Genomic DNA, 26,177 nt, shown 5'->3' with positions numbered 1-26,177 from the left:
GGCATCTGCTTTAGGCCTGTGATTCTTTTAGTGAGGTATTTTTGCGGCCATTCCAGCTGTTGCAGATGTCTTGTTAGGTACATACCAAACGGGGCATTGTACTCTATAATGGGTCTAATGAGGGATGGGTACAGTGGGACAGTGACCTCCTTTTTTCTGGATGAAAAGCCCTTAGTGATGAGGTTTGCCACATAGAAGGATTTCCTGACTGTTGTGGCCATGTGGTTATCGAAGGTGAGACCACTGTCCACCTGTATCCCCAAGTCTCTCATCACACTTTCGGTATTTAGTGTACTGCCACCTATGTGGTAATTCATGGGTACATGTTTTTTCCCAAAGGGGATAACTATACATTACTTGGCATTAAGTTTGAGCCCATGGCTCTGGCACCAAACATCTGTTTCTGTAAGGCCCTTTTGTAGAATATCCACATAATTTGGGGATTCAAAAATGGCTCCCAGTTTTCAGTCATCTGCGAACTTTGTTAGTCAGCGTCCCTTAGTGTTGGTCTAAACTTCAGAGAAGTAGATGCCAAACAAGAGAGGTCCCAGTACTGAACCCTGAGGTACTCCACTTGACACTTGTTTGGAGCTGGATTTGGAGTCGGTTACTTTTACAGTCTGGGTTCTGTCAGTAAGCCAGTTGGCAACCCATCAAGTGACGTAGGGATTTATTCCCAGCTTAGTAAGTCTATCTATGATTCCAGAGTGGGGTATGGTGTTGATGGCCTTGGCAAGGTCCAGATAGGCTGTGTGGACCAGCTTACCCTTGTCCACAGCTCTGGAGACTGATTTGAAGAAGTCAATCAGGTTCAGGAGACAAGATCAGCCCTTCACGAACCCAAACTGGGCGGGGTCCAGTGTTTGAAGTTTGCCAATGTCTTTGGTTATAAGTTAGTCGATAATACGTTCCTTGCCCTTGCAGATCAGGCTGGTCAGACTGATGGGACTGTAGTTCCCGGGATCCAAGGTAGATTCCCCCCTTGTGGAGTGAGATAACTGTAGCTGTGCACCACTTGGTGGGCACGAAGCCTGAGGCGAGACTATGATTAAACATGACACTTGGGTGAGGTGCCAGTTCATTTTGTAGTTCATGTAGTACACAGCCCGGGATGTCATCTGGTCCCATGGATGCTGTATTCTTAGCTTTGGAGAGTGCAGTTTCTACCTGTGTGGCCATGATTACCGGAATTTGGCAATCATTTGGTATTGAGATGGGTCCTTTAGGTGGTGAGAGGGGAGTGAAGTTGGCACTAAATCGGACTGCCAGGATTTTGGCAATATCCTTGAGATCAGTATATTTAATGCCATTCTGTTGTAGCTCAGAGTATATCTGAGCATTGCCATTTAGATTCTTGACATAACTATAGAATGTCTCCTGGTTGTCTTTGGTATCTTTGGCAAGTTTATTTTCATAACTAGCTTTGGAGGATTTTATGAGGGATCTCAGCTTTTTACTGAGGCTGGTAAGGAAGTTTTTGGCATCCTGGGATTTTCCTCTTTTCTGCAACCATTTCTTTCTTTAGTTGTATAGTTTGTTTATGGCAGGGGACCACCAGATTGGCTTCCTTATTTTGGAGGAGACCGTCTTGGTTTTATTTGGGATGGCACGATTCATGTGCAAGTGGATATGCACATACAGTGCCTTAGTGTAGGATTCAGCAGTCAAACTTTCAGTTTTCATGTGCATGGGTGTCATGAAGTTTGTCACTTCAGACTTGACTAGCATGAAGTTGGCTTTGGAGAAGTTTTTTTACGGAGGTTTCATTACTGGGGGGTGGGATGTGGATGTCAAGGGTCATTTGCTTATGGTCAGACCTGACCTATGAGGGGGTGACCACTGGTGTGGAGCATCTGTCTCCCATTTTGGTAATGATGAAGTTTAGGATATTGGAGCCCCTGGTGGGACAATGGATTAGTTGATCCAGGGATTAGTTGAACCGTTTGGAAAAGGTGTTGGTACCCGAGTAGTTTTCCCAGTTAATGGCAGGGTAGTTGAAATAACCCAGTATTAGGGTGTTTGGTTGTATCTTAATATTTTCCAGTATGTTTAGAAAGGTGTAGTGAGAATCTTGGAGCATGGTGGGGGATCTGTAGCAAGCTGCAATTTGGATTGCAGTCTTACCTAGTGTTAGTTGCACCTGGAGAATTTCAGATGCATTATGTTGGGCAACTAGCCTGGAGGTGTGAATATCCTTGGTGAATATGGACACTTCTCCAACTTTAGTGTTTCAGTCTTGGTTTGCTGGCCGAAAAGTGTGGTAAGAGTTGTAGCCTGGTATTGCAGGAGTGTTCTGTGGAGCCTTGAACCAGGTCTCTGTTATTGCACAGATATCTATGTTCTCCATTTTTAGGAGTGTCTCGAGAGAGTGCATTTTGAGATTTAGACTTCTCGCACTGAGTAGCATTACCTTCAGATTTTGCGTGTTTGTAACTTTTACGGTGGTGGGTTTGTCCTTTGAACCTTCCCTAAAAAAGGCACTATAGGGGTGGCAAGAGCTTTAGCCTGTAACCTGAATCCCAGGGATGACAGGGGCAGACCATCTCTGGCAAAGCACCGTGGTTGTCGATCATGTCGTCCCAGGCAGACAGATACTGGATCCCCTTTGAATTACACAAGAAGCGTAGCCAATTGTAGAAGTCAATCATTTTGTCCTTATACTGTGGTATCATTCTGGGCGAAGCCAGGATGCTACTCATGGCTAGGGTCATACCTGCCTGGGCCACATGATCCAAGAGCTCTTCTATGTCTCTTTTCATGTAGTCTAGGGAGGTATGTCTCAAGTCATTCACTCCCAACATAGAAGTAGTGGGAAATCTGATGTCTAAAGACCATTAGCCTGATGAGTTTCATATGTAAATGCATGCAGTATACCATAATGGACCTCTTAAACTATTATATAAAAATCTCTTTAGACTTCATCATCAGTTGACTTTGTCAAGGGAGGATCTTGCCTAATGTATCTGGTAAATGTCTTAAAGACGATCACTCAAGCTTTTGACAGTGGTCATGCTCTTCACATAATATGTCTTGTCCCCTATGGGATACAAGCGATAGCAAACTGTCTAAAAACAGAACTAACAGTGTGTGAGTAGCCAGCACCTTTTCAGAAAGTTATGAAAGATAACCAGTGTTGTCACCCACAACTCAGTGTTGGGACCCCTCCTTTTTGGCATGTACTTTTCTGATCTCAAGACTGAGTACCAAGATATCTAGCTAAGTTTGCAGATGACAGTAAAGTTGGGGTTATTGTCATGTTCCCCTCTGATTACCATACTTTCCAACAAGAACTCTCACTTGTAAATGTTGATATAAGGGAAATGGTGTCAAATTAAAAGAAAAATAAAGTGCAATATCATCATATTTGGTAGACTAACCCTCCCTTCAACATACAGTATTGACAATACCCCACTACAAAATGAAAATGTAGTTAGGCACCACAATTAAAATGTAGTTTGGGACCTTGGAACTTTGGTTAATAATTCCCTCTGTTTTGATTATCATGTGACAGTTGCCATGTGTTTTATGTCAACATGTATATGGTTTCATAATAAGTGTGATAATACCCTCAAAGTCTAGTAAATTGCTTGACTTCTTTCCTATCCAGCAATACTGTGCATTTGCCTGACTTGGTGATAACACAGTGACTGTATTCCGACTCTACTATTCTAGCAAGTTTGTCAGATTCCATCGGTACATTTACATTATCAACATAGTGGTTAGAAATCACATTTTTGATAGGCACAACCTTTATATTTTCAGTTCAAGAACATTGCTTAAACATTTTTGTTAGGTGTAGCAGTCCTAGTAAAGTAATGTCTTTCGGCTTTTCAGGGTTAGGGGTCGCCACAGCAGAACTCCGGTCTGCTAATGACTGGCAGTGGATTTTTACAGTGCCGAGTTGCCAGCCCGACACCCAACCTTCAAAGAAGGCACACCCATTCATGCATGCACCTACCTGCATGTCTTTAAACATCACTCGACCGTGGAGAGGACATGCAGACTCCACACAGAAGGCGCTCCAGCCAGGAATCGAACAGGAGAACCTCTTGCAGTGAGGCGACAACACTAACCACTGCACCACCACGGCCTCTAGGTGTAGCAATCCTAATACTAGTTAATATTAAGCAGTGTGCTCCTTCTTCCAACATCTAAAACATACTGCTTAGGTACTGACAGTTTGTGTATTATCAGACATCTGCTGACTTAGTTATACATTTGTTTTGTTTTAAACAGTTCTTCATTAGATAGTAACCTTTCAGTTAGCACAGCCAATGTATCCGTATTCACTCTGAAAAGACCAGTTATTTAAATTACTGTTTATGAACTGCTGAAATGCCTTTCATTTTCCTTTTATTGTTCATTTCTGCTTCAAAGTATAAGTTTAAAAAATACTCGAAATCTGACATTTATCATCTTAATGTTTTAGTTGGATTAAATGTCCACTTACAAAATGTGATTGCTTTTTTTTCCAGAAGACACATTATTTATAGCTAGCCATCCTTTAGTTTTTGACACTCCATATAACCAATACCTTTATACCCATATATGTCTTGAGTGTTTTCCTTTTAAGTTGTAAAGAAACAAAATGTCTTGGTAAGAGTCAATCTACTTCTTTTGGATGGTGTATCTTTGAAAGATTCTTTAATGATGGGGGTGGTCTCTGTGGTTGCCTGTAAAATGACTGTTAAGAGTCATCTGTTCCTAGAGACTGGCTGAATGCTCATCAGTATTTTACCCATCTCTTGTGGAGCTACCAAATGCTGGCTTAGGTCTGTGTTGAGCTGGACTAAATGTCAATCAGTTTTTCCATTATAGTCAAACTATCACAGTTTACTTACCTCAAACAGGTGGAGTACTTTGTTCAAATGTTCATGCAGCTGCAGGCTGGAATGAAAAAAATAGTACAATTTGGTTTACATATGTAAACAAAAAAAGTGCCTGCTGTCGGCTACCTGTGCAGCAGGTAAAACTAATATAAGTACTTTTTATTGTATTTGTTACACATACAAGCTCACTTTTTCAGAGGAAACCTGGAAATTATGTGTGTTTAAATGACATGCTCACAGTCATAAACAGTTGTCAAGTAGAGGCTGACTGAACAGTAGAAAGCAGCTTGTCAGTAGCAAATAGCTTTAATCTCCTCTATGCTAAAAGACAGGCTCTTTGTTCAGTTAAAATACAATTTATTTACAGTGAATGTGTATTGCTGCACAAGAAAAGCAAGCATTTATTTTTATTCCAGTAAACTGTATATGCAGTGCAGGATATAGTTGGGCAGATATAGATATGGACAGGTATATACACATGTGGCATTCTTGATAATGATCTGTCCAGAGGGAGTCTGGCCTTATACCTTTTCATTACAAAGGTGATGCGGCTAAGCTTCTTGATGGCTCTCAATCTGTAAACATAATGTAATTATAAGAAATGGCAGAGCAGTGCTTAATGTATTGACATAACATTCACTGGTGGCCTTGTGCAGTCTTTCAATATGCAATCTAGCCAGCACTGGCACAAGTAGTACATTAACCTCCTTCCTATTTTTTTATGTAACTCCCCACGTTTATGCTTAGTTGTCTTTACAAGATTCTTCCAATTTTTAAGGTAGATTCCCTCTCTTCTCCCCCATTTGTAGTATTGATATACTTCTAATATCTAGATGTAACAGGTAAATTTTTATAGGGTTCAAGAAATGCTGCATGCTACACCTCAGATGCCTTTAAAATGTTTCACATTAAAAATACTTTGTAAAACATTACTTGTATCACAAGTCACCATACCCTGTTCAGCTTGGGGGAACCACAAATTCAAATATTAAAACTTCAGTGGAGTAGTGATTGATGGGAAAAAGAACTAGTGATTGATGGGAAAAAGAACTAGGTGTGACAGCTGACCAGTGATAAAATTCCAGATTCCATGTTGTGTAGGTCATTTGTATATACCATATATCATTTTGCTATAATTAAAATGAGCTTAGCAAAAATTACAGAAATGTGTCTTAAGTCTACTGAAGGCTTGAATGAACTGGTTCTGTATCTAAGGCTACTCACATTACTTGCCAAAGAACTCTGTCTACAAGTATGCTGTGATTTCTGTCTCTGAAGGGTTATTGCGTACCATCAGTTTGCACTATTCTCCTGGGAACAGCAAAGTTTCTACTACTTGTGTTGTGCTCTGAACCATCAAAAATGCATCATCCCAAACTACTTCTTGAATTGCCAAATATGAAAATAAATGCATATTCATGTACAGTTCCCAGCTAAAATTCATGGTTGCTGCTTCTGTCTACCCTGTACAAATGATTGAAGAATCCATTATATTTTCAGCCTAATCCATAGGGTAGGCTCCATTCCACTATGTTTGTAATGTTGAGATATTCTTTATATCTAGAGTAGATTTCTGTCCCACTCCTCACTCATGTTATTTTGATATACTTGAGTCTAGGTCAGACCCACTCCAGCCACTGCATTTATTATTACAAAATAGTGCCTGTGCATAAGGTATACGTCCTATACTGCCTCTACTACAGATTTGATGAATTAGCTAATATGGTAAAGTCCTCCCACACTCCACTGATACCCACAATACTTGAAATAGTGTAGGAGGATCCATTGGGAATACATTGTTTATTGGTTTTGCCACACTTCCCAAAAGATGGATTCATGAACATAGATGTGCTTGTGTTTCGCTGTAATATATTTTGAATAGTAGATGGCCTTTGTGCTTTATAAACATGGTGTATATCCTCATTCTTTGAATGTAAAGGCTGCTGTTTACATAGTACACATTATGGAAAAGGTGGCAACAGGTCATTTCATACTTCATCTATGATATTCCCTGACACCTCACCCTCCAGCCATGTGGATAATAGTAACACTCTACTGATCCTTGGATTTGCTTAATTAGTTTGCTATGTGTCTGTCTCTCACCTTACACCAACCAGCAGCTCCATAATCAATATAGCATCATCAGGAGAGCAATTTACAAACCTCACTTCCTGTGCAGTGCAGCATGGTTAGATTCATTAGTAAGGGTTATGAAATGACATTTCAGGAGGTTAGGTATGTTTTTTAACTGTAAAATGACGTTTTAATGTTGGGTATAACACACCATCCCTTGCATATGTGACAGGGTCTGAAATCCAATCCACAGACTATTATTTTTTTACTTTGTCTCACCACACTGTCTTAATTTACTTTTCTAATTTTAGGAAACTAAATTTTATGAGTTGTATAAAGATGTATGTTAGCTTTTACTTGCTCTTCATGAATTGTGTATTATTGGTGAAATGTCTTTCATTTTGCTTTTATTGTTCATTTCTGCTTCAACTAACAGTACTCAAGATGCAATTTTTTGGAAAAAAGCATTGCTAAACAAGTCTTGTGGACTACTGCTGGCAGAGTTTGTTGCACAAGCAAAACAGGAATTTATTTTTTCTCCAGTAAGTTGTTTGTACTTCTAATGACATACCATCACATATGCTTACGAGTTGCATATTGTTTGTACTTGTAGTGACCTACCAACACATATGCTTATGAGCTGCATATTGTTTGTACTTGTAGTGACCTACCAACACGTATGTGTACAAGTTGCATATTGTTTGTACTTGTAGTGGCCTACCAACACATATGCTTACGAGTTGCATATTGTTTGTACTTGTAGTGACCTACCAACACATATGCTTATGAGCTGCATATTGTTTGTACTTGTAGTGACCTACCAACACGTATGTGTACGAGTTGCATATTGTTTGTACTTGTAGTGGCCTACCAACACATATGCTTACGAGTTGCATATTGTTTGTACTTGTAGTGACCTACCACCACATATGCTTATGAGTTGCATATTGTTTGTACTTGTAGTGACCTACTAACACATATGCTTACGAGTTGCATATTGTTTGTACTTGTAGTGACCTACCAACACGTATGTGTACGAGTTGCATATTGTTTGTACTTGTAGTGGCCTACCAACACATATGCTTACGAGTTGCATATTGTTTGTACTTGTAGTGACCTACCAACACATATGCTTATGAGTTGCATATTGTTTGTACTTGTAGTGACCTAGCAACACATATGCTTACGAGTTGCATATTGTTTGTACTTGTAGTGACCTACCAACACGTATGTGTACGAGTTGCATATTGTTTGTACTTGTAGTGGCCTACCAACACATATGCTTACGAGTTGCATATTGTTTGTACTTGTAGTGACCTAGCAACACATATGCTTATGAGATGCATATTGTTTGTACTTGTAGTGACCTACTAACACATATGCTTATGAGTTGCATCCATCTCATATAATGACCTTATGAACAGTCATCATCCATGGAATTTAATAGGAAAGTAAAGAACAGAAGAAGATTCCCAAGTCTTTCTTTTGTATCACCCCCCCCCCCCCACACACACACACACACACACACACACACTTCTAGGGAGAGTTAAGATTTAACATTCCACCTACTAAACATGTTTATAATCAGTCCAACATAACCTAGAATATGTTGGAATTAATGTCAGTGGCTCAACAGGTAGCACACTCATCTTTGGTGCTGAAAAATCAAAAAACTGTGGGTTCTATACCCACCCTGTTTACTTGTTTCATTTTTTGAATTTGGATACTTGGCTAGGCTTTTAAAGGCCGCATTGATAGCCTACTATATATCTATAAACATATCAAAGTTTTGCAGGTGGAAGGTATTAGACCTCTCAATGTATTAAAATGGAAGACTTGTAACCCTATGAACTGCAACAAAACTGCTCTATAAAATGTTGAGAAGCACTACAGTAATAGTTTCCCCATAGTTCCCATGCAGCAAGGCTGCATTTCAGGGGCTGTTAATAAATAATGCTCATCTCCATATCACTTGATGGCTGTTGTTATATTACAGACACTGCATACAGAAGAAGCTTGTTAATGTCTGCAGATCAGCTCAGGCACAAATTGTAATCCAGTGATGATGGTCTAGCTGGAAACTGATTTACTTATGAGTACTCAGAAAAAAAAGGATTGCAGCAGGGTTGGCTGTAAATGAAGAAGTGATGCATTAAATATGCAGATGGATATATAGGAGCTGGATGAAAGGGGTATGGTGACAGCACTACCCTGAATGTGTTCTCATTTTTGTTGTGTTGTGTTTTACACTGGACCAAACACGTGTATCCCTTTTACAGCTGAGGGAAGCTTTCGTGTATATGTTTGGAACAGAGAGATACCACTGACTATATGAATGTCAAGGTTCATCAGTGTATTGTTAACAAAGATGTAAGTTCTGTTGTGTCATTGTGATGATGATGAAAAGCGATGATCTACAACATTTAAGAGCTACTAAAACTGTAATGTGCTACAGCTCCTGCTGGATGTGTAATGAGGTGTATCTGCTGTACTATGTTGATACAAAACCATATTTGCTAGTTATATCAGTGCAGTTGGTTTAAAGGTATCCCAGTACTTACAGTTACAAGCTGTCCATTTACCCTTTGAGTATCATAGTGTACTATCTCTGAGACTAGTGGGTAAGACCACAGAAAGATATTCATCATCTGTGTGACCTTAGTCACCATGATGTAGTACATGCCGAGGAGCAGTAGGCATGTTAGACACTGGACAGTGAACCTGTGTTCACTGTTTTGGCTTCACCTTCTTAAGAGTTCATATTTTATGGCAGAGAAAAATGTTGTCATGCATTCATACCTTATTTCTGGAGTACAGATAGCACTAACAGACATTCAAAGAATCCTTTATATGTTATACAATTTCAGCAAACTCTTTACATCACTGCTGAGACCTTCTATTTTAGATAGCAGAATTACATTATATAACTAGCAACTTGTATGACATTTTGAAGTATTTTGTAGGCTGTTTGTTTTGTGCATCAACATTGTGCAGCAGTTCTATTGAAATGAAACGTATTTTCAACTTTTCCAGCATAAGCCATGTGGGACCCATGTCAGAAAGCAGCCCTGCAAGTAGTGGGAGCAGCAAAAGTCAGGAGAAAACACTTTTGGCATCTGATCCAGAGGATAATAGGTAAGTGGCGCAAAACATGCATTGTCTTTTACAGTTTTAACTAGTAGCAGATAGTTCACTTCATGTTTATAGCCATTCTATACTCAGTGTCATCAACATTTCTTGCTGAATGTGCTTTATAAAAAATAATTATTATATGATATTATCTCCTAAGTTATTATACCTTTTTGTTTATACCCAGTGAAATGAAAATGTATTAAAGTTGCATAATAATTGCAGTTATTTTCATAATTTGTTTTAAATAGTATATTTGTAAATTATTGACTGGGAAAAGTCTGCATCACACCCGTTCTACACATTGTATTATTATGTTCCAGTGTGGTTGCTTGCAATTTGAACATAATCTTGGAAATTCATATTGTACACGTACAACACATTGTAAAGCTAATTTGTGTGCACCAGTTTACTTTGTAATCTTCATGCTTGCACTGTAAGTGTTTAATTATGTAATCTCCTTGAACTCAGGTTGTTGCTAAAAAGGGCCTGCTGATCAGTCCACCTACCCAGTTAAATGGAAATTTGAATAAAAAGCAAATAAGTCAGCCCCTGCCAAAATGTAAAATTCTGATGACTGGGTTCACTGGTATTTTTTTAGTAGCTGGACAACATTTTGAACTTGGCTAGGGCTTCACAGTTTGCATAATGAACAAATACTTGAAAAAAATTAATTTCATGAATGGTTTCAAACAGTGAAGGAGCACTGCAAGAACAGCAGAGTGCTGAATTGCCCCCTCCAAATATATATATGGATACACTAGAGAATCTCAAAAAAACTGAAATGTCCAATTTCAGTATTTCAAGACTGAACAGTCGAAAGTGCAGTTACACGAAACTGCACTATGTTGAATGCGGAAATGTTGAATCTGCTATTGTGGTGTCACGTTCATGACGTGCGGTGCAGCTTGTGGATTTATCTAGGGTTCCAGGTAAGTGGTGTTTATGTAAGGGTATTGGGTAGGGATTTTAGTGCGTGTGAGTGTTTGTAGTGCTGTTTTTTGTGTGTTTGTGTGTTTAGTGGGACCTTGGAGTTAGTATATATAAGTAGGGGGTGTGTGGGAAGCACAGTCCCCCCTACCTATAGGTAGGGTAGGTGTGTTTTTGTGTTATGTTGTGTTTGTGTGTGCTATTTTGTTTGTTTTGCTATAGTTAGGTTGGTGTATGTGTGTGTGTATGGTTGCGATTGTGCTTTTCATGGTTTTGGGTTTTCGAGTATGTGGGTTTTCGACTATTCAGTCTCAAAATACTGAAATTCAGCATTTCAGTATTTCGAGATTGTATAGTGAATCTATATATATATCTATATATATATATATATATATATATATATATATATATATATATATATATGGATCTACTTTCATTAGAAGAAAAGCACGATCCACTGAATTGTACTTACCCTTAGCTGAATCCACTGAAGCTGCATGTCATCAAACGAACGGACTGCCAAATTCCTGTCACAGGGAAAGGAAACACTTGACCACCATGGTATACTGTGCCCTCTCTTCCATGAAGTGTGATCTCGGAGTTGGTATATTTAAGTAGGGTGGTGTGGGGGGCAACGCCCCCCCCCCCAGTTTGGTGGGCTTACTTTTCCTCCCTTTCATTTGGTGTCCATGGTGGTGAAGTAGTTCCATTCCCTGTGAAAGGAATTCGGCAGTCCATTCGTTCATTGAAGTGCAGCTTCGGTGGATTCAGCTTGGGTAAGTACAATTCAGTGGATCGTACTTTCGTCTAATGAAAGTAGATATATATATATATATATATATATATATATATATATATATATATATAGATATGGGTGTCAGACACCAGATTAAATATACTGTACACCAACACCTCTTTGGTTGACACTATTTGGTCAACAAAGACAAATAGTCAACAGATGTGCAAGAATGACAATTCATACATACATACATATATACATGCATACATACAAGCACTCATCTATAGACAGATACATAGATAGATAGCTATCTCCATACATTCACAACCACTTTTTCCCAATTTTTGCACATGGGGTCGATAGCTCAGCTCTGCAGAGACGGTTAGCTAGAGTCAAGGTCCACATCGCTGGGTGGTTAGCTCTGTCATGGTTGTACTACCATACCACACACTCATACAAACACACTTGCATTTATGGCCAATTTAGCCTCTCCAATCCACCTACTGCATGTCATTGGAATGTGGAAGGAAAGCAGAGTACCTGGAGAAAACCCATATGAACATAGGGAGGACATGCAGACTCTGCACAGAAGGCATCCCAGTCGAGAATCAAACCTAGGAACCTCTTAATGTGAGGCAACAACACTCCCCACTGTACCAGTTTGTGTGTATGTGTGTATATATATATATATATATATATATATATATATATATATATATATATATATATATATATATATATATATATATATATATATATATATGTGTGTGTGTGTGTGTGTAAATATACATACATAGATATAGAATAGATATAGTGTGTATGTGTATGTGTGTGTTTGTGCATGCAAGTGTGTCCTAGCCAAATTTGGCTTTGAAGTCCTGATGAGATATCAAGTCCCCAGTAAAATGTTTTACCGGGGGTTGGTATCTGTGATCCATGGAACATCATTTAGTATACTTTATCAGATGCTGTGTAACATGGAAAAATATCTGCATAACCTCTGATGCCTGCATCAGTCATTGATCTGTAGATTAGTAAAAGATGTATGATTGTTTAAGATGGTAGCATCTTTAACCTGTACAGATCTTGAATGACTTGCTACTGTATAGACAGAAAGTAAATGTTGATAAATTGGACTCTATGTTTAGTTGTGTAAACCTTGTTGTTGAGCATTCTAATAATATTAGATGTTGCAGGGTGTCAGAAATTGTGCAGTCTGCTGAGTCATTTCATTTTTTTGTTTACAGTTGTGCAACTGTAACTGCAGAAGTTTGTAGCTATGTGGCAGTCTTGCTGAGATCTGGAAATTTTGGGTCCACGAATTATTTTTTTTTTCAGATGACAAGTAGAATATTCACAATGTCTGAAAATTTACAGTGTAGCATGTTTCAGCATGTTACATTTAAGGAGTTCTGAAAACTTATTACTGTGGAATGTCAAAGGAGAGAAAGCTGTTATGAAAGAAAATTCAAAGTCACTCTGAATGGAGAAAAAAAACTCAGCCATTATTTATTTATTTTTTATTTTACATTTGTTAACTGGGCTAGTCCAACTGGATATATTTCCGTTTTCAGCAGAGGCCCGGGAAGAAAAGCTCCACAGTAACATTTAAAAGTTTATAATGTACAAATATGTTGTTTGTCTTTTCGGCTTTTTCCCAGTAAGGGGTTGCCACAGCGGAACTCCGGTCCGCTAATGATTGGCAGTAGATTTTTACGAAACGCCGAGGTGCCAGCTCGACGTCCAACCTTCAACGAAGGCACGCTCATTTTCGCATGCATGTCTTTCGAATGCTACCCAACCGCAGGGAGGACATGCAGGCTCCACACAGAAGGCACTCCCAAGCCAAGCCAAGAATCGAATGGGAGAACCTCTTGCTGTGAGGTAACAACGCTACCGCTGTACCACCGCGGCTACTTATAATGTACAAATATAAGGGAAAAAAATGTATGATAAAAATAAATGCGAGAACAGTAGTTACAAAGGTATACTATTTAAGCAAACACAATATTCAAAAATAATTATTTACACAAATATAAAGAAAAATTTAGTTAAAAATAATTAGAGAGCCTTAGCTAAACTCTCCATTACTCACCATTCTTTTTTTTGTGAGGGCACAGGGACTCAAAAAGACTTTAGATAGATATATCACTGAATTAGTGAATTGACTATGCATTAAATTAACAATGTGATTCATTGGTATAAGACACGATGAGACAAGTGTCAGGCTACTTAATAGGAGCAGATTTCATACTATTTAAAGCAACAGATGTTTACAATAGAAGTGAAGTTACAGCCTCACAATTAAAATAACTAGCAGAAAAAATAAAGTAATAAGATTTACAAGAGACAGAAAAAAGGGCAATAGCCAGAAATATGGTGAATCTTTAGTGGTAATTAGGCACCCATGTAATATAAAAGAATTTACAGAGTAAGATGAATTTTACAGGGTAACCAGTAGATTATGTCTCAGAGAAATTACATGCAGACTTTAGCAGGAAAACTGAAAAGAAATTCGATAGAATAATAACACCAAGTATGAAAAACAAACAGAAAGCCTAATGACTGGATAAATGTGATGCTTACATTCATGAAGCCATACAAAAGTTGAATAAGCATCTATCCACGAGATCTTAATAAAAATATAGAAAGGGACACAGCCTTCATGAAGGAGAAGAAATGTTTTTTAAACATTCCTAGTGTAAATTACATTTCTGTACTAGGTGCACACTAAGGCTTTTGGCACATTAGACTTGATGAAAACAACACCAAGTGTCATACATTTAAAGTCCCTGTAAGAATGTACAGATTCCTAAGACTTCCATTTGATATTTAGTCAGTACTTGGTGTTTCAGGAAGCTGATCTTCAAATAATCGAGAGGCTTAAATGTGTTGTGGGTATAACTGGTGATTTATTAATTATTATGGGGTGAGATTTATTTTTTTTTTACATTTGTTTACTGGGATGGTCCAACTGGATAAAAAAAAAACATTTTTAGTGGAGGCCGGGGCAGAAAAGCTCCACTTACAGAGATATACAAACTTTGAACAAATAAAAATTATTCATAAACATGGTAATTACATGAGTTACAAGCAGTAGATACAGAGTTACAAATAACATAAAAGTTAGACAGTAACATGATAATTGCAATAGTAACAAGAAGTTAACACATTTCTTTGAGTATTTGGTAACTAGTCATTATATTTCAGTACCAGGAGTTAATCATGTGTTGTTTCAGAACAGATTATAGTAGAATAGTGTAGAATAGTTTAATACAAGGCTAATAATATATTTGCTAAACAGATGGATAAAATATAATAGCAAGCTAAACAGAAATAAAAATCAGAGCAATGGAGCTGAAATTTGCATTTTTTTAGATGACCTGAAACCAGATAAAGAGAAAATTAGTGATATTTTATGAACTCCTAGACCTCAGGGTAGAAAAGCTGTTTTGAAATGTCACTAGTTCAGAAATAAGTCCCTCATTGGGAATTTATTTATTTATTGTTTATTGACATTTGATTACTGGGAAAGTCTGAATGAAGAGGACTCCATTTTCAGCATAAGCCTGGGAAGAAAAGTTTCAAAGTATTCAAAACATTTTAATAATAATAGCTTTATAGTTTTTAAAAAGAATACAAAAAGCAACTGCATTTTAAATAATTGTACTAAGTTTGACACAATATGAAAACAGTGGTTAAGAATAGATACAAATAATATGACAATAATTAAATAGTTAATGAAATTTTAGCCAGTTTATAGAGAAATTAAAGGTAAGGTAGTGCAATACAAACAGGAGTTGCAATATAAAGTGAGGAAAAAGCAGGCTTATGGTATATTCAGAGAGAAAGTCAGGGGAGAGAAAATGACAGAACTAAGGAAGTAAGTGAAGAAGGGAGAGTGAGGGATGCATCGATATTTGTTCACATTTAGGGTTATAGTTTATCCTGGTGTTGAGTAAGAGCAAAGTCAGCTTGGAAAGAGAATGCTTTTGGAAATAGCAGTAACACTGGAATGGCAGTCTCTGCAAAAAAGACTTTTGAAATACTAAAACAGTGACACTGGTGGACATACTGAAATATTTTTATAAAAGTAATTTAGTCACAGTAGTATTAGATAATAGTCATCATGAGAATATAGCAATTAATTTACAGGAAGATAAGCTCATAGCTGGCCATGGGTATAGGCCATTTAAGCAGATGCCTAGGGTGCTGCACTAGCAGGGCACTTTTCCAGTAATCTGGATGTTGTAGGTAGACCAGGATGGGGGCACAGGGTGGTGTTGGGGGGTGTGTGCTGTGGAGGCCTTTTGCCTAGGGCACCAGTTGACCAAAGGCCGATCCTGGGTAAGCTATTTGTGTGTTTACCAACAGCTTTTTTGAATACCTCGGAAAGTTATTCAAAGATAAACATAGAGTTGCATGCTATAGTAAGGCTGTGATAAGTTCTGCTAGTATATATATGAGAAATATACACTGGTAGGACAGATCAAAAGTCACTGCAGAATCATTTTAAGAAGCTATTGTATATGGTACCATCAAGACTACAGAACATATTGTTGCATTTATAGAAATTTGATCTGAATATGATATATTCTGAGACATTTATACTTGCCTGAGCATCAGAAAGATTTAATTGCTCATGTATTGGAAGTTAACCTGGTGATGCCATAATCCCTCTTAAATGGAAAAAGACTTAAAGGAATTTAGAAATGTGCAGAAGCTGACCAGAGGTAAAGAAGATGAAAATGCTAAATGTGAAAGGAGTCTCAGACCAATAGTTTGCATTGAGGAAAGAAATGCAGCCTTACTTTTCATTTAAAAAATGCCTTAATTGTATAAAAGCACTTATGGGTAAACTTGATAAACTGATCACATAAAAAAAGATAATCTGACAATAATTCATTATTCCTTGCTTACAGATGGGCCTTGTGATAGGCTTAAAACAAAGGAGATTCTTAACTTATGGGCGGTGAAAGCCAACACATTCTGGCTAGGTTTTTAAATGCCTTCGGGCAGATAGCCTAGTACCTACCTATGAACCAATATAGTATGATTCTAAGAGGTGACCTGTGTCTGGCATACAAGGAATCCTCTGACGCAATGCTGATTGATTTACCACACATCAGCAAGTTAAATAGTATCAGAAATACTCTGACTAGAAATATCAACTTCTGCAACATCAGCAGAATGGTTTGTATTTGCAGGCATATCTTGCAGAAGATACTGTTGCTCTGGAACAGATTCCCCGTCCATATAAAACAAAGTTTTTCCATTTTCTAGTGAAACTTGGATATATGGATGGGAAACAGAATATTTACCCCAGGACTGCTTCCTGTATTACTAATGGACAGAGGCAGCTCCTAATAGTATCTTTGGTATGATCCCAGTTATTCTCATAGGGGTAATATACATTATTCACAGTGGCATGTGTAAGAGCAATCTCTTACCAAATGTGATCGGTTAATTTGAGTACAAAAGGGAAACTGGCAGTTGTAAAATGGCCCACAAGGGCAGCTAGCCTAGTACTTACCTATGAACCTATATGACATTTATTTTTTTTTCCTGCTGATTCAACAAGCAACACAAGAGGATAGTTTTCTGATATTTTGGTGCACAGCAAGTACAGTTGCTGCCCTTTCCATGTGGGTAGAGTGCACTGAAGATGAACACAATGTTTCAAAAAACAGACTTGTATAACTATTGCTCTAGATGATTGTCACTGTTGAAATGACAACCCAACCCCATGTGCAAAAAAATGGGAAAAAGGGGTTGTGAATGAATGGATAACTGGTTTTGACAGAACACTTTTTTGTAATTATTGTAAATAGCAATAGTTAACAAACTGCTTTAAACTATTTTTCTGTATATAGATCCATGCATATTTGTGTCATTTTCTGTGATCCTGTTCTATTATTTAAGTAAAGTTGTGTGAGGACATAAAATAGCTGATGCAGCAGAGCATTTGGAATATATGCTGCGGAGGTTTAAATGGTTTTGGAATATCATGCATCTTGCTGTTGTTAAAAACTGTTACTCCAGAGTATTACTTGAGCATGAGCATCCCTTCAGCTGAATCGAGTGTGGTAATCTCTGTTGCAGATAGCACTTTTTGGAGTAAAGTGTTCCCAAGGGACATTTCATGTACGATTGTCATTTTCCTGACTCAGAGTTTTCTTGAAGCCCTGAACTTAACTTGTTATAATTGGAATAGGGAACAGAGTATTTAAGGAATTTAGAGAAAGGGACATGTGACAAGTAGCATTTAGTTTGACAGAATAATAATGAAAAAATTGGGGAGTGAAAAATGGTCATGCTACACAGCCTCAGGGGTGGTTTAGTTCAGGATCTTGGTATCATGCAACAGTGAAATTGAACAAGTTAAAACCAACATCACTGGGATATCCAAAGTTTTGTAATAATATTGACCCACTACTTGTAATACACAATGTAAAGGAACATAAACTCAAACAAGAAATGGAAGAAATGAAAAAGGATCAGCCACCAATGCTGACTGACTATTCTTTACCTCTGTACATCTTTTAGGTATAAACCCATACAAGTAGACTATTTAAGTGAATACATGCAGGAACATGCACATCTATACAGCTAAGAGACAAGCTTTGTACAAGGCAGAGGGAGAAACAAGCTTAAAGATTAAATGGTGGAATTAATGTACAAAAGTAAGTTGGAACCCTTAATTGCACTGGCCATTCCTGGAAAGAGAAAGAAATGGGAGAACAATAAACTGGCATGTAGAACCATGATACAATACACTGTGTGATATATAAAGTTGGAATGCAGTAATAACGGTCAGAGGTGGTGAAGAATACTGATAAACCTGAAGTTTTGAGGAGAATAGGCAGTGAATAAATGGTCACAACAGATGATGGTCAGAACTGTGTTCTTAGAGCCAATGAGTTTAATGAAACACTTCAGGCAGTAAACAAGAGGAATGGTTTTACCCTGGCTTTTTTCTTGTTTGAGACCCTGGCAGAACTACTATAGAGCTCAGTGCTCAGTACTGGAGAAATACAAAAAATGTGTATGTATGCAATATTGCCCATGGCTTTCACATATCTCCGCACTAGAGTATAACTTGGCATTAGTGTCTCAACAGGTAGCGAACTCACATTTTGTGTTGGAAGATTAGAAAACTCTGAGTTTTCTTCCACTTCAGGTGATCAGATTCATTTTCCAAATGCTGACATTCTTAAGTGTGCTGTCCTTTGGATAAGATGTTAAATTGAGGTCCCATCTGCTTGAGTTAGTGGTAGCTCAGGTGGATGTAAAACGGCTCATGGCACTTATAGAAGAATAAGGATCATTTATTAGCACACATTCATTTATAGGCTCATAGGTTTGTACATTTATACTTGACTAACGACCACCAGGACTTTATAATCAACCCGTCCCAGCTGTGTCCCAATGTATCATAGGCATTTATTAGGAGAGGTATTTTAGCTAAGACGTTTCTGAATGTTATGAGAGGGATGTATGTCAGTTTGCACACAGTTATGTCTGCCTCTGTCTAACAGAGTCATGGGGGCTAGACCTAGGGTGAATTTCCGAGTTCCCCTTCATTGGTCAAGGTTAATCTTAAATAGGGCTAGGGATGGACTCTGCTTCACATGGATGAGGACCTTGTTCCAGAGAATGGAGGCCCTCTGAGACACATATCTGTCTTGCCAACATGTCCTATTTATGTTGCAAGCAAAATTTAAATCCTTGGATCTAGTGGTTCTGATTCTGTTCATTTTGCAGATATGAAATTGATCCATCAGAGCTGGATTTAAGTATGCCTTGTATGCCAGGTATAGATTGCCTCTCAGTAATCTGTAGGAGACCGGGTATAGGGATAGGGCTTCAAGGCAATCAATATCCAACAATGTGTTTAACCCTGGATTCTCCTGGTAAGAAACCTTTGTGGGCGTTCCAACGGTTGCATATATCTGATCAGATGCATGCCAAAGGAGGCATACTCAATAATTGGTCTGATAAGGGCTAAATAGGATCATAGGATGTTACTAGGCTATGTTGCCCTAAGGCCTCTACAAGCCTAGCCATGTTATACCCTTGTTCCCTTATGGACCAAGATATATAGTCTATGTTTTCGTGTAAATCTAAGATCAGCACTGGTTGCCCCTGTCAAAGAAAATAAGTGGCACTGTGACTTCCTTGGACCTGGTTGCTATGTCCTAACTTATAAGTTGGGTTACTTAGAATTATGTTTTAACCTGCCTTGTCTAAATGTTGGCAAAGGCCATATTATGGTCTAGGTTCCTGACTACTGGATCAACTCTTAGGGGCATCTTATTGATGAAGCAATTAGCTTGGGTGGCAGTTTTCCCAAAGACACTATAAAGCATTACTTGGCATTGAGTTTTATTACATGACCTTGGCACCAGTCATTTGTCTGTGACAGACCCTCTTGTAAAATGGTTGTGTAGTGAGGGGATTCTATAATAGCTCCTAGTTTGCAGTCTTCTGTAAACCTGGTTAGCCAAAGACCCTTGACATTAGAATTTATCTCCAAGAAGTAGATGTTAAGTAAAAGCACTCCCGGCACAGAACCCTGAGGTACTCTGCTGGTGATCATTCTTTTAATGGAGGTGTTCTCACCAATCCTGACTCCCTGGGTCCTGACTGTAAGCCAACTGTCAATCCAGCAAGTTATGTAGGGGTTTATGCACAAATCAGTGAATTTGTCAACTATACCCAAGTGGGGTATTGTAATGAATGCTTTAGCTAGGTTCAGGTAGGTGGTATGCACCATTTTCCCTCATCCATGGTCTTTGTGACCTTCTCAAAGAAGTCCACCAGGTTTAGTAGGCATGACTTCATCAAACTTAGTTGGGTCCAGTGTTGAAGGTTGCCTGTATCTTTGTTGATCATTTCTATGATAATTTGTTTCATGTCTTTGCATATTAGACTAGTTAGACCAATTGATCTGTAGTTTTCAAGGTTGGTTGATGGTCCACTTTTGTGAAGTGGGATAACCATTGCAGTTCTCCATTCTCACAGAACAGAGCCTGTTTTGAGGGTATAGTCGAAAAGTGACTCAAGTGATTCTGATAGGACATCTTTCAAGCTATTTAAGAGGCATCCCCAGAATATTGTCTGGGTCCACTGAACCTGCTTTTTGGTTTTAGTGAGCACCACCCACACCTGCTCCATGCTAATTGGGGGGTGTGGTGTTATGCAAATGGGTATTTCATGTGGGAAAGCAGGGGGAGTGGGGGAAATGTTTGAGATAAATTTTTTAGCCAGCAGATTTGCTATGCTCAGTGAAGGGGGCACCAGTGACCACGGGTTTTACGCACTGCTCTGTGCTGCCTTTAAGGTTATGGACATAGCTGTTGAAGGCCTTGTGGTTGTCTTCGGCCTTTGAGGCTATCTTGACCTTGTAAATGCTCTTATTGGACTTAACTTCTCTTCTTAGTTTCCTGTTTATTTTAATTAGAGAGCTGCTTTCATTATGGGAGTTGCCCATCCTGATTTTAGCTATGACTTTTTTCCTTTTGTCCTATACTCTATTAAGGTTAGGATCCCACCATTTTTGTTTGTTTTTAGAATTTGTTTTGGGCTTACTGCTAGTAGGTATAGCAGCCTTTATACAGCTATTTACATGGATATACAGGGTCTCTTTGAACAATTTTGCAGATTGCTGTGAGCATGGGGCTGTGAGGGGCACAGAATTTTGACAAAATATTATAGGATGTAGTTTGGTTTGGAATGGGATTCCATGGTGGTACAGCAGTAGCGTTGTTACCTCACAGCAAGAGGTTCTCCCTTTCGATTCTCGGCTTGGCTTGAGAGTGCCTTCTGTGTGGAGTCTCCATGTCCTCCCCGTAGTTGGGTAGTGTTCGAAAGACATGCATGCATAAATAGGCGTGGAGATATTTGGAAATTGCATAGCATATCCATGTTGTCCGGATCTGTATTTGGATGGGCTGCTGTAGGCTATGGATTGGGTACAGAGGTCTCCTTGAGTGCTTTCTGGGGTGTGGCACTAGACTTGGCAAAGATTGTGCTAAGATTTGATAAATAGTCAACAAACAAGCTTTAATAAGCTTGTCTCTATGCAATGGCATTTTTTAGTCACACAAAGTTACTGGTTTCACTTCTAAGGGTAGTATTATAGTAAAAAATTACTTAAGAGCAATAATGGTTTTCCTGTGTGAGTATTTAGTATTATGGATACATGGAAAATATTTGGTGAGAAAAGTTCTTAAATAGCTTACACAACAGACACTAGCAATGACATAAGGAAGGGAGGGACTTTGAAAGTCAGATTAGAATAAGAGGCAGAAGCCAGATACAGCACTTTGAAACCACAAAAGGAAAAAGTTGAGAGAGTTAGGAAAAAAAATTAAGCTGGAAGAAGCAGCCTTCCAAGATAGGGATCCAGTAAAATGAAGCCAATATTTGAACTCTATTCCTATGGTTAGAATTTCAGAAACTGTGGCTTAATGTCTCAGTGGGGGCTGGAGCACACACAAAAACAAGGTTAAAACAATAGCAAAGTAAACATAACGGCACTGGAATGCAACTATAACCAGGTGAATGATCGTTAGAATATACGACTCCAGCAGCAAAACTGGAAAGTAACAACTATAGAAGTACAGAAGCAGAGATTCTGGTGCAGAAGTCACAATACTGCCACTACTGCAGTCCCATCATAGATTAAGGCACCAGACTGTGCATGCATTTACCAGTAATGCCGTTTATAAAAAATGCTGTAATAAATGACTAAATTCTCAAAGGTAGCATAAGGTCACAGTCCTGCTACAATTGTGAATGAAACTACAAGATTAAGGCCCCAGACAAAGGTCAAAATAGACAGCTAGTTGTTACAAGCAATTCTTATGGAGATAGAAGTGCAGTGTGTAATGTATAAATGTTGCTAAAATGTTGCAGTAATATACAATCTTCCCACAACTGCAAATTAATCTACAAGACTAACATCCCCTAGCAAGCTGAAAAATGCAAATGTATAACATTTTTGGATAAAACAAGGAAAAGGCAGAAAAGGACCAAAAGCTGTCACCACATAAGTGCAACTTAAAACATTTAAGCAGAATTTAAAAACAAGCTTTTTCATCCCTTTTGATGAAAACTTGTCACACTTCTGGGTTTTCCAAACCTTTAAGAGACTTGAGCAAAAGAATACAGAGCATAAATAACATATTTATATTACTTGAATAGGTCAAAACAATAAACTTTCATATACATTTTTTTACAAAAAAAGAAATTTCCTCTCCTCCGACATTGGTTATTGTGAGTAGCAGATAAACTATAATTTTGCAAAATCACTCCCCTCCAGATATTTAAATGTATTGGCCATCCCACTTTATTCCATAGAGCCAAAATACAAACAACCCACCACCTTCCAATCTAGCTTGCTTTTTTTATTTTTAAATTAGTAGCTTTTCACTTAAATTGCTAAAGCTCAAGTTATCCCCTCTTTCAAATCTAACTGCTTAGCGCACACTGTATCTCTTAGGATATTAACCCGTTTTTCCCATCTTACCTTTCAAATCTGCAACATCTGTTTCAAGACAACCAGTTATTGGAGAGTCCACATTTTGCCTCTCGGTAGTCATCTTGGGATTAGTGCTTCTTTTGTGCTCCATGTGAGAGAAGAAACATAGGGCATACCTCCTAACCATACTAAATCACTCATTTTTTTACTGTGTTTTGGGGTCCAAATGAAGGGGTGTCATGATTCCCGAGTGGCACCCCTTCATTTCCGATTTTTTCCCTTATGTTTTTCAAGTTTTACTCTCTCGGTGATGCCATCATCACATGTGTGATGACATCAGCGCCATCAGGGCTATCAGCCAGTCGGAATTGAGCTGAAGGAGCTCACATCCTGTAGACATCATTTTCGGCTGGCCGCAAATGTGCGCAGGAACTATATGCAAGAGAAGCTTAATCAGCATGAACGGAACTACATTCTGATTTGTTTATGTGTAAGTCAAGCTTTATTTATCAGCATTAAGTACTGAACTGGCTGGCTTGTAATGGTTATGCAAGCAGAGCTTCAGCATTAGGAACTGAATGGCTTCTTATGCGAGCGGAGCTGTATCTGTGCAGCATGGAAGAACTGGCTTCAGCAGCATGAAAGAACTGAAGTTAACCGGTGTGTGTGTTGTTTATGCGCAAGTCAAGCTTTATTTCTCAGCATTACGAATTGAACGGTTTCTTATATGAGTGGAGCTGTATCTGCAGCATGAAAGACCTGATGTGTGTGTGTGTGTGTGTGTGTGTGTGTGTAAATGCCCCACATTCAAGGCTAGAGGTACTCAGGCTCAAACCTTGTACCTTCAGTATAGGGTAAAAAGAACCTAAAGTCCCTAGCCACCACCACTTGTGAGCTTTGCTTAGGTATTTTCTGCTAAGAGTTGAGAGCTATAGTGAGAACTGAATTTGTATTCCCTTTCCCTCAGGTATTTTCTGCTATGATTTGAGAGCTATAGTGAGAACTGAATTCGTATTCCCTTTCCCTTGGGTATTTTCTGCTAAGAGTTGAGAGCTATAGTGAGAACTAAATTTGTATTCCCCCATTATTGGCTTTGTTTGTCCAGGTATTTTGTGCTAAGAGGTTGAGAGCTGTGGTGAGAAGTGAGAAATGAATTCACTAAATGATAGCCAGTAAGTTTCAGTCCTCCTCTCCTTTAGGAAGCTGCTGATTTAGCATAGTGGCATGTTGCTCTGACTGTAGAGCATAAGATCCTGGGTTCAAGATGTACTAATGAAATGCATGGTGGTAACACAACATTTTATGCTAGCAACTTTACAAAATTATACAAACAATGTTTAAAATCTGTCCCTAGTTTTTGACCCTTTGCACCCCCCCCAAAAAATAAAATTGAAAATGTGTGAGAAACTGTGCAAGATGCCTATGGCTTACACTGCTGTCATTCTATTTATAGTGTGGGTGTGGTGTGGAAGTAGACTTTTATGATGGAAATGTTCTGAATTGGGCAGTTGGTTCATGCATTTTGTTTCATTGCCTAACGTACAGTCTACTGGAAAATATTTAAACAATAAATTTAAAATGCAGTCTGTCTAACAAGTGTGCTATATTATACGAAGAATATATTTAATAAAGTCAGGAAGGTGTATCAAAGAAAAGAACACATGTATGTTTCTTGTTTTATGTGCAAGGGGCCAGTGATTTGAAAACAGCCCAAAGGTAATCTTTATCCACCACTGGTCAGATGCATTTTCTTTGGATGTGGTGTAGGTTTCAATGAATGTAAGTTTCAAGGGCAGACAAATTTTAATGCCAAGTCTGTTTTCATTGTGAGACAGTATTGCTTTTACCAGATGTCTTAGTGTTTGTGCATTGTTGTGCTGTAAAAATAAAATCCAAATAATCATTGTAGAAGTAAAGCAGTATGCACACATTAGTGTTTATGGTAAATGGGGTGAAATAGCTAGGTAATGGGACATCGGAGTGGCTGCAGAGGAACTCTGGTGCCATATTTTGGTTGCCTGTTCTTCGGTTTGCGTTTGAAAGTTTGTATTCCACAATTCCATTGGAGTGGGTGGGGTTACGTAATTATGCATGCAAATCAGATGTTAATCAGCGTACAGATTTGTACCTATTTTTCATGGGCCTTGTCCACATTTTTGATGTTTCTAGGTTGAGAGGTATGACAAGGACATTATTTCATGGAAACTGCTGATCACCAGAAATCCTGATAACTGCTTTATAGGTGCCAACTTGGAATCTGTGGATGTTCATCGTGCATACAGCTGCAGTCATAACAGATGAGTTATCCTGCCGTCAGGCAGGTCCTCGGTTGGCCGAATTCCAAAGTCTAGGTCCGGCGTCAGTTGTAGTCGCTTCTTCCCTGACATCAGTGTGGCAGGGGTATAAAAGAACCAGCCGACGCCATCTTCTTAAGTCTTTCTTGCCACCCGGTGCCCGAAGCAGAAGCAGTTCGCAAGTGCCGGTCGGCCAGCTCCTGAGATTTACGAAAATATTTCAGCCGAAGTCTTCTTGAAAGCTAAGTACCCCGTTGGGGAAACTTTTCTTGCCTCAGACCGATGTCAGACAAAGTTAATAATTGCATTTCATGTGGGAAGCAAATACCTCATAAGGATTTCCACTCTTTATGTATTCCTTGCTTAGGCCCAGACCACGACATCTTGGCCTGCCGTTTTTGTGCTAGATTCAGCAAACGCACTATTAAGCGTTGGGCGGAGTTCGCCCATCACTATTTTGGTAAAAAATTTAATTATATTATGTCGTTGGATACTCCAACTCCAGTTTTGAGTAAAAGACGCAAAGATAAGGACTGACATACGAGGTCCGCGACTTCTGTTGACACCATGCTAAGGCCGACTACTGGTTCTCCGGTTCTCAGCGAGGCGCCTACGCAGCCCCTGAGTACCGATGACACTTTATTACCGGTGTCTTCTGTGCCCGAGGTCGCAGGCTCCTCGGCCCCCATTCCGACTAC

General features: G+C 38.7%; 1 protein-coding gene across 2 annotated transcripts in view; it reads left to right on the top strand.

Annotated features, from left to right (window-relative positions):
* The window catches only part of PHF24 (PHD finger protein 24), a 1,962,240-nt gene that overhangs the window by 1,817,171 nt on the left and 118,892 nt on the right, over positions 1 to 26,177 (top strand). For both annotated transcript variants that reach the window (XM_044077480.1, XM_044077487.1), the window contains one exon: positions 9,936 to 10,037. In XM_044077480.1, the coding sequence (XP_043933415.1) occupies positions 9,936 to 10,037 (102 nt within the window). The remainder of the gene's footprint in view (positions 1 to 9,935; positions 10,038 to 26,177) is intronic.

The sequence above is a fragment of the Protopterus annectens genome, chromosome 1.part1 (assembly GCF_019279795.1).
Source record: "Protopterus annectens isolate FY-2018-M chromosome 1.part1, PAN1.0, whole genome shotgun sequence".
Classification (NCBI taxonomy): Eukaryota; Metazoa; Chordata; order Ceratodontiformes; family Protopteridae; genus Protopterus; species Protopterus annectens.
The sequence above is the reverse complement of the archived record's forward strand: the minus strand, read 5'-3'. Positions and strand labels throughout refer to the sequence as shown.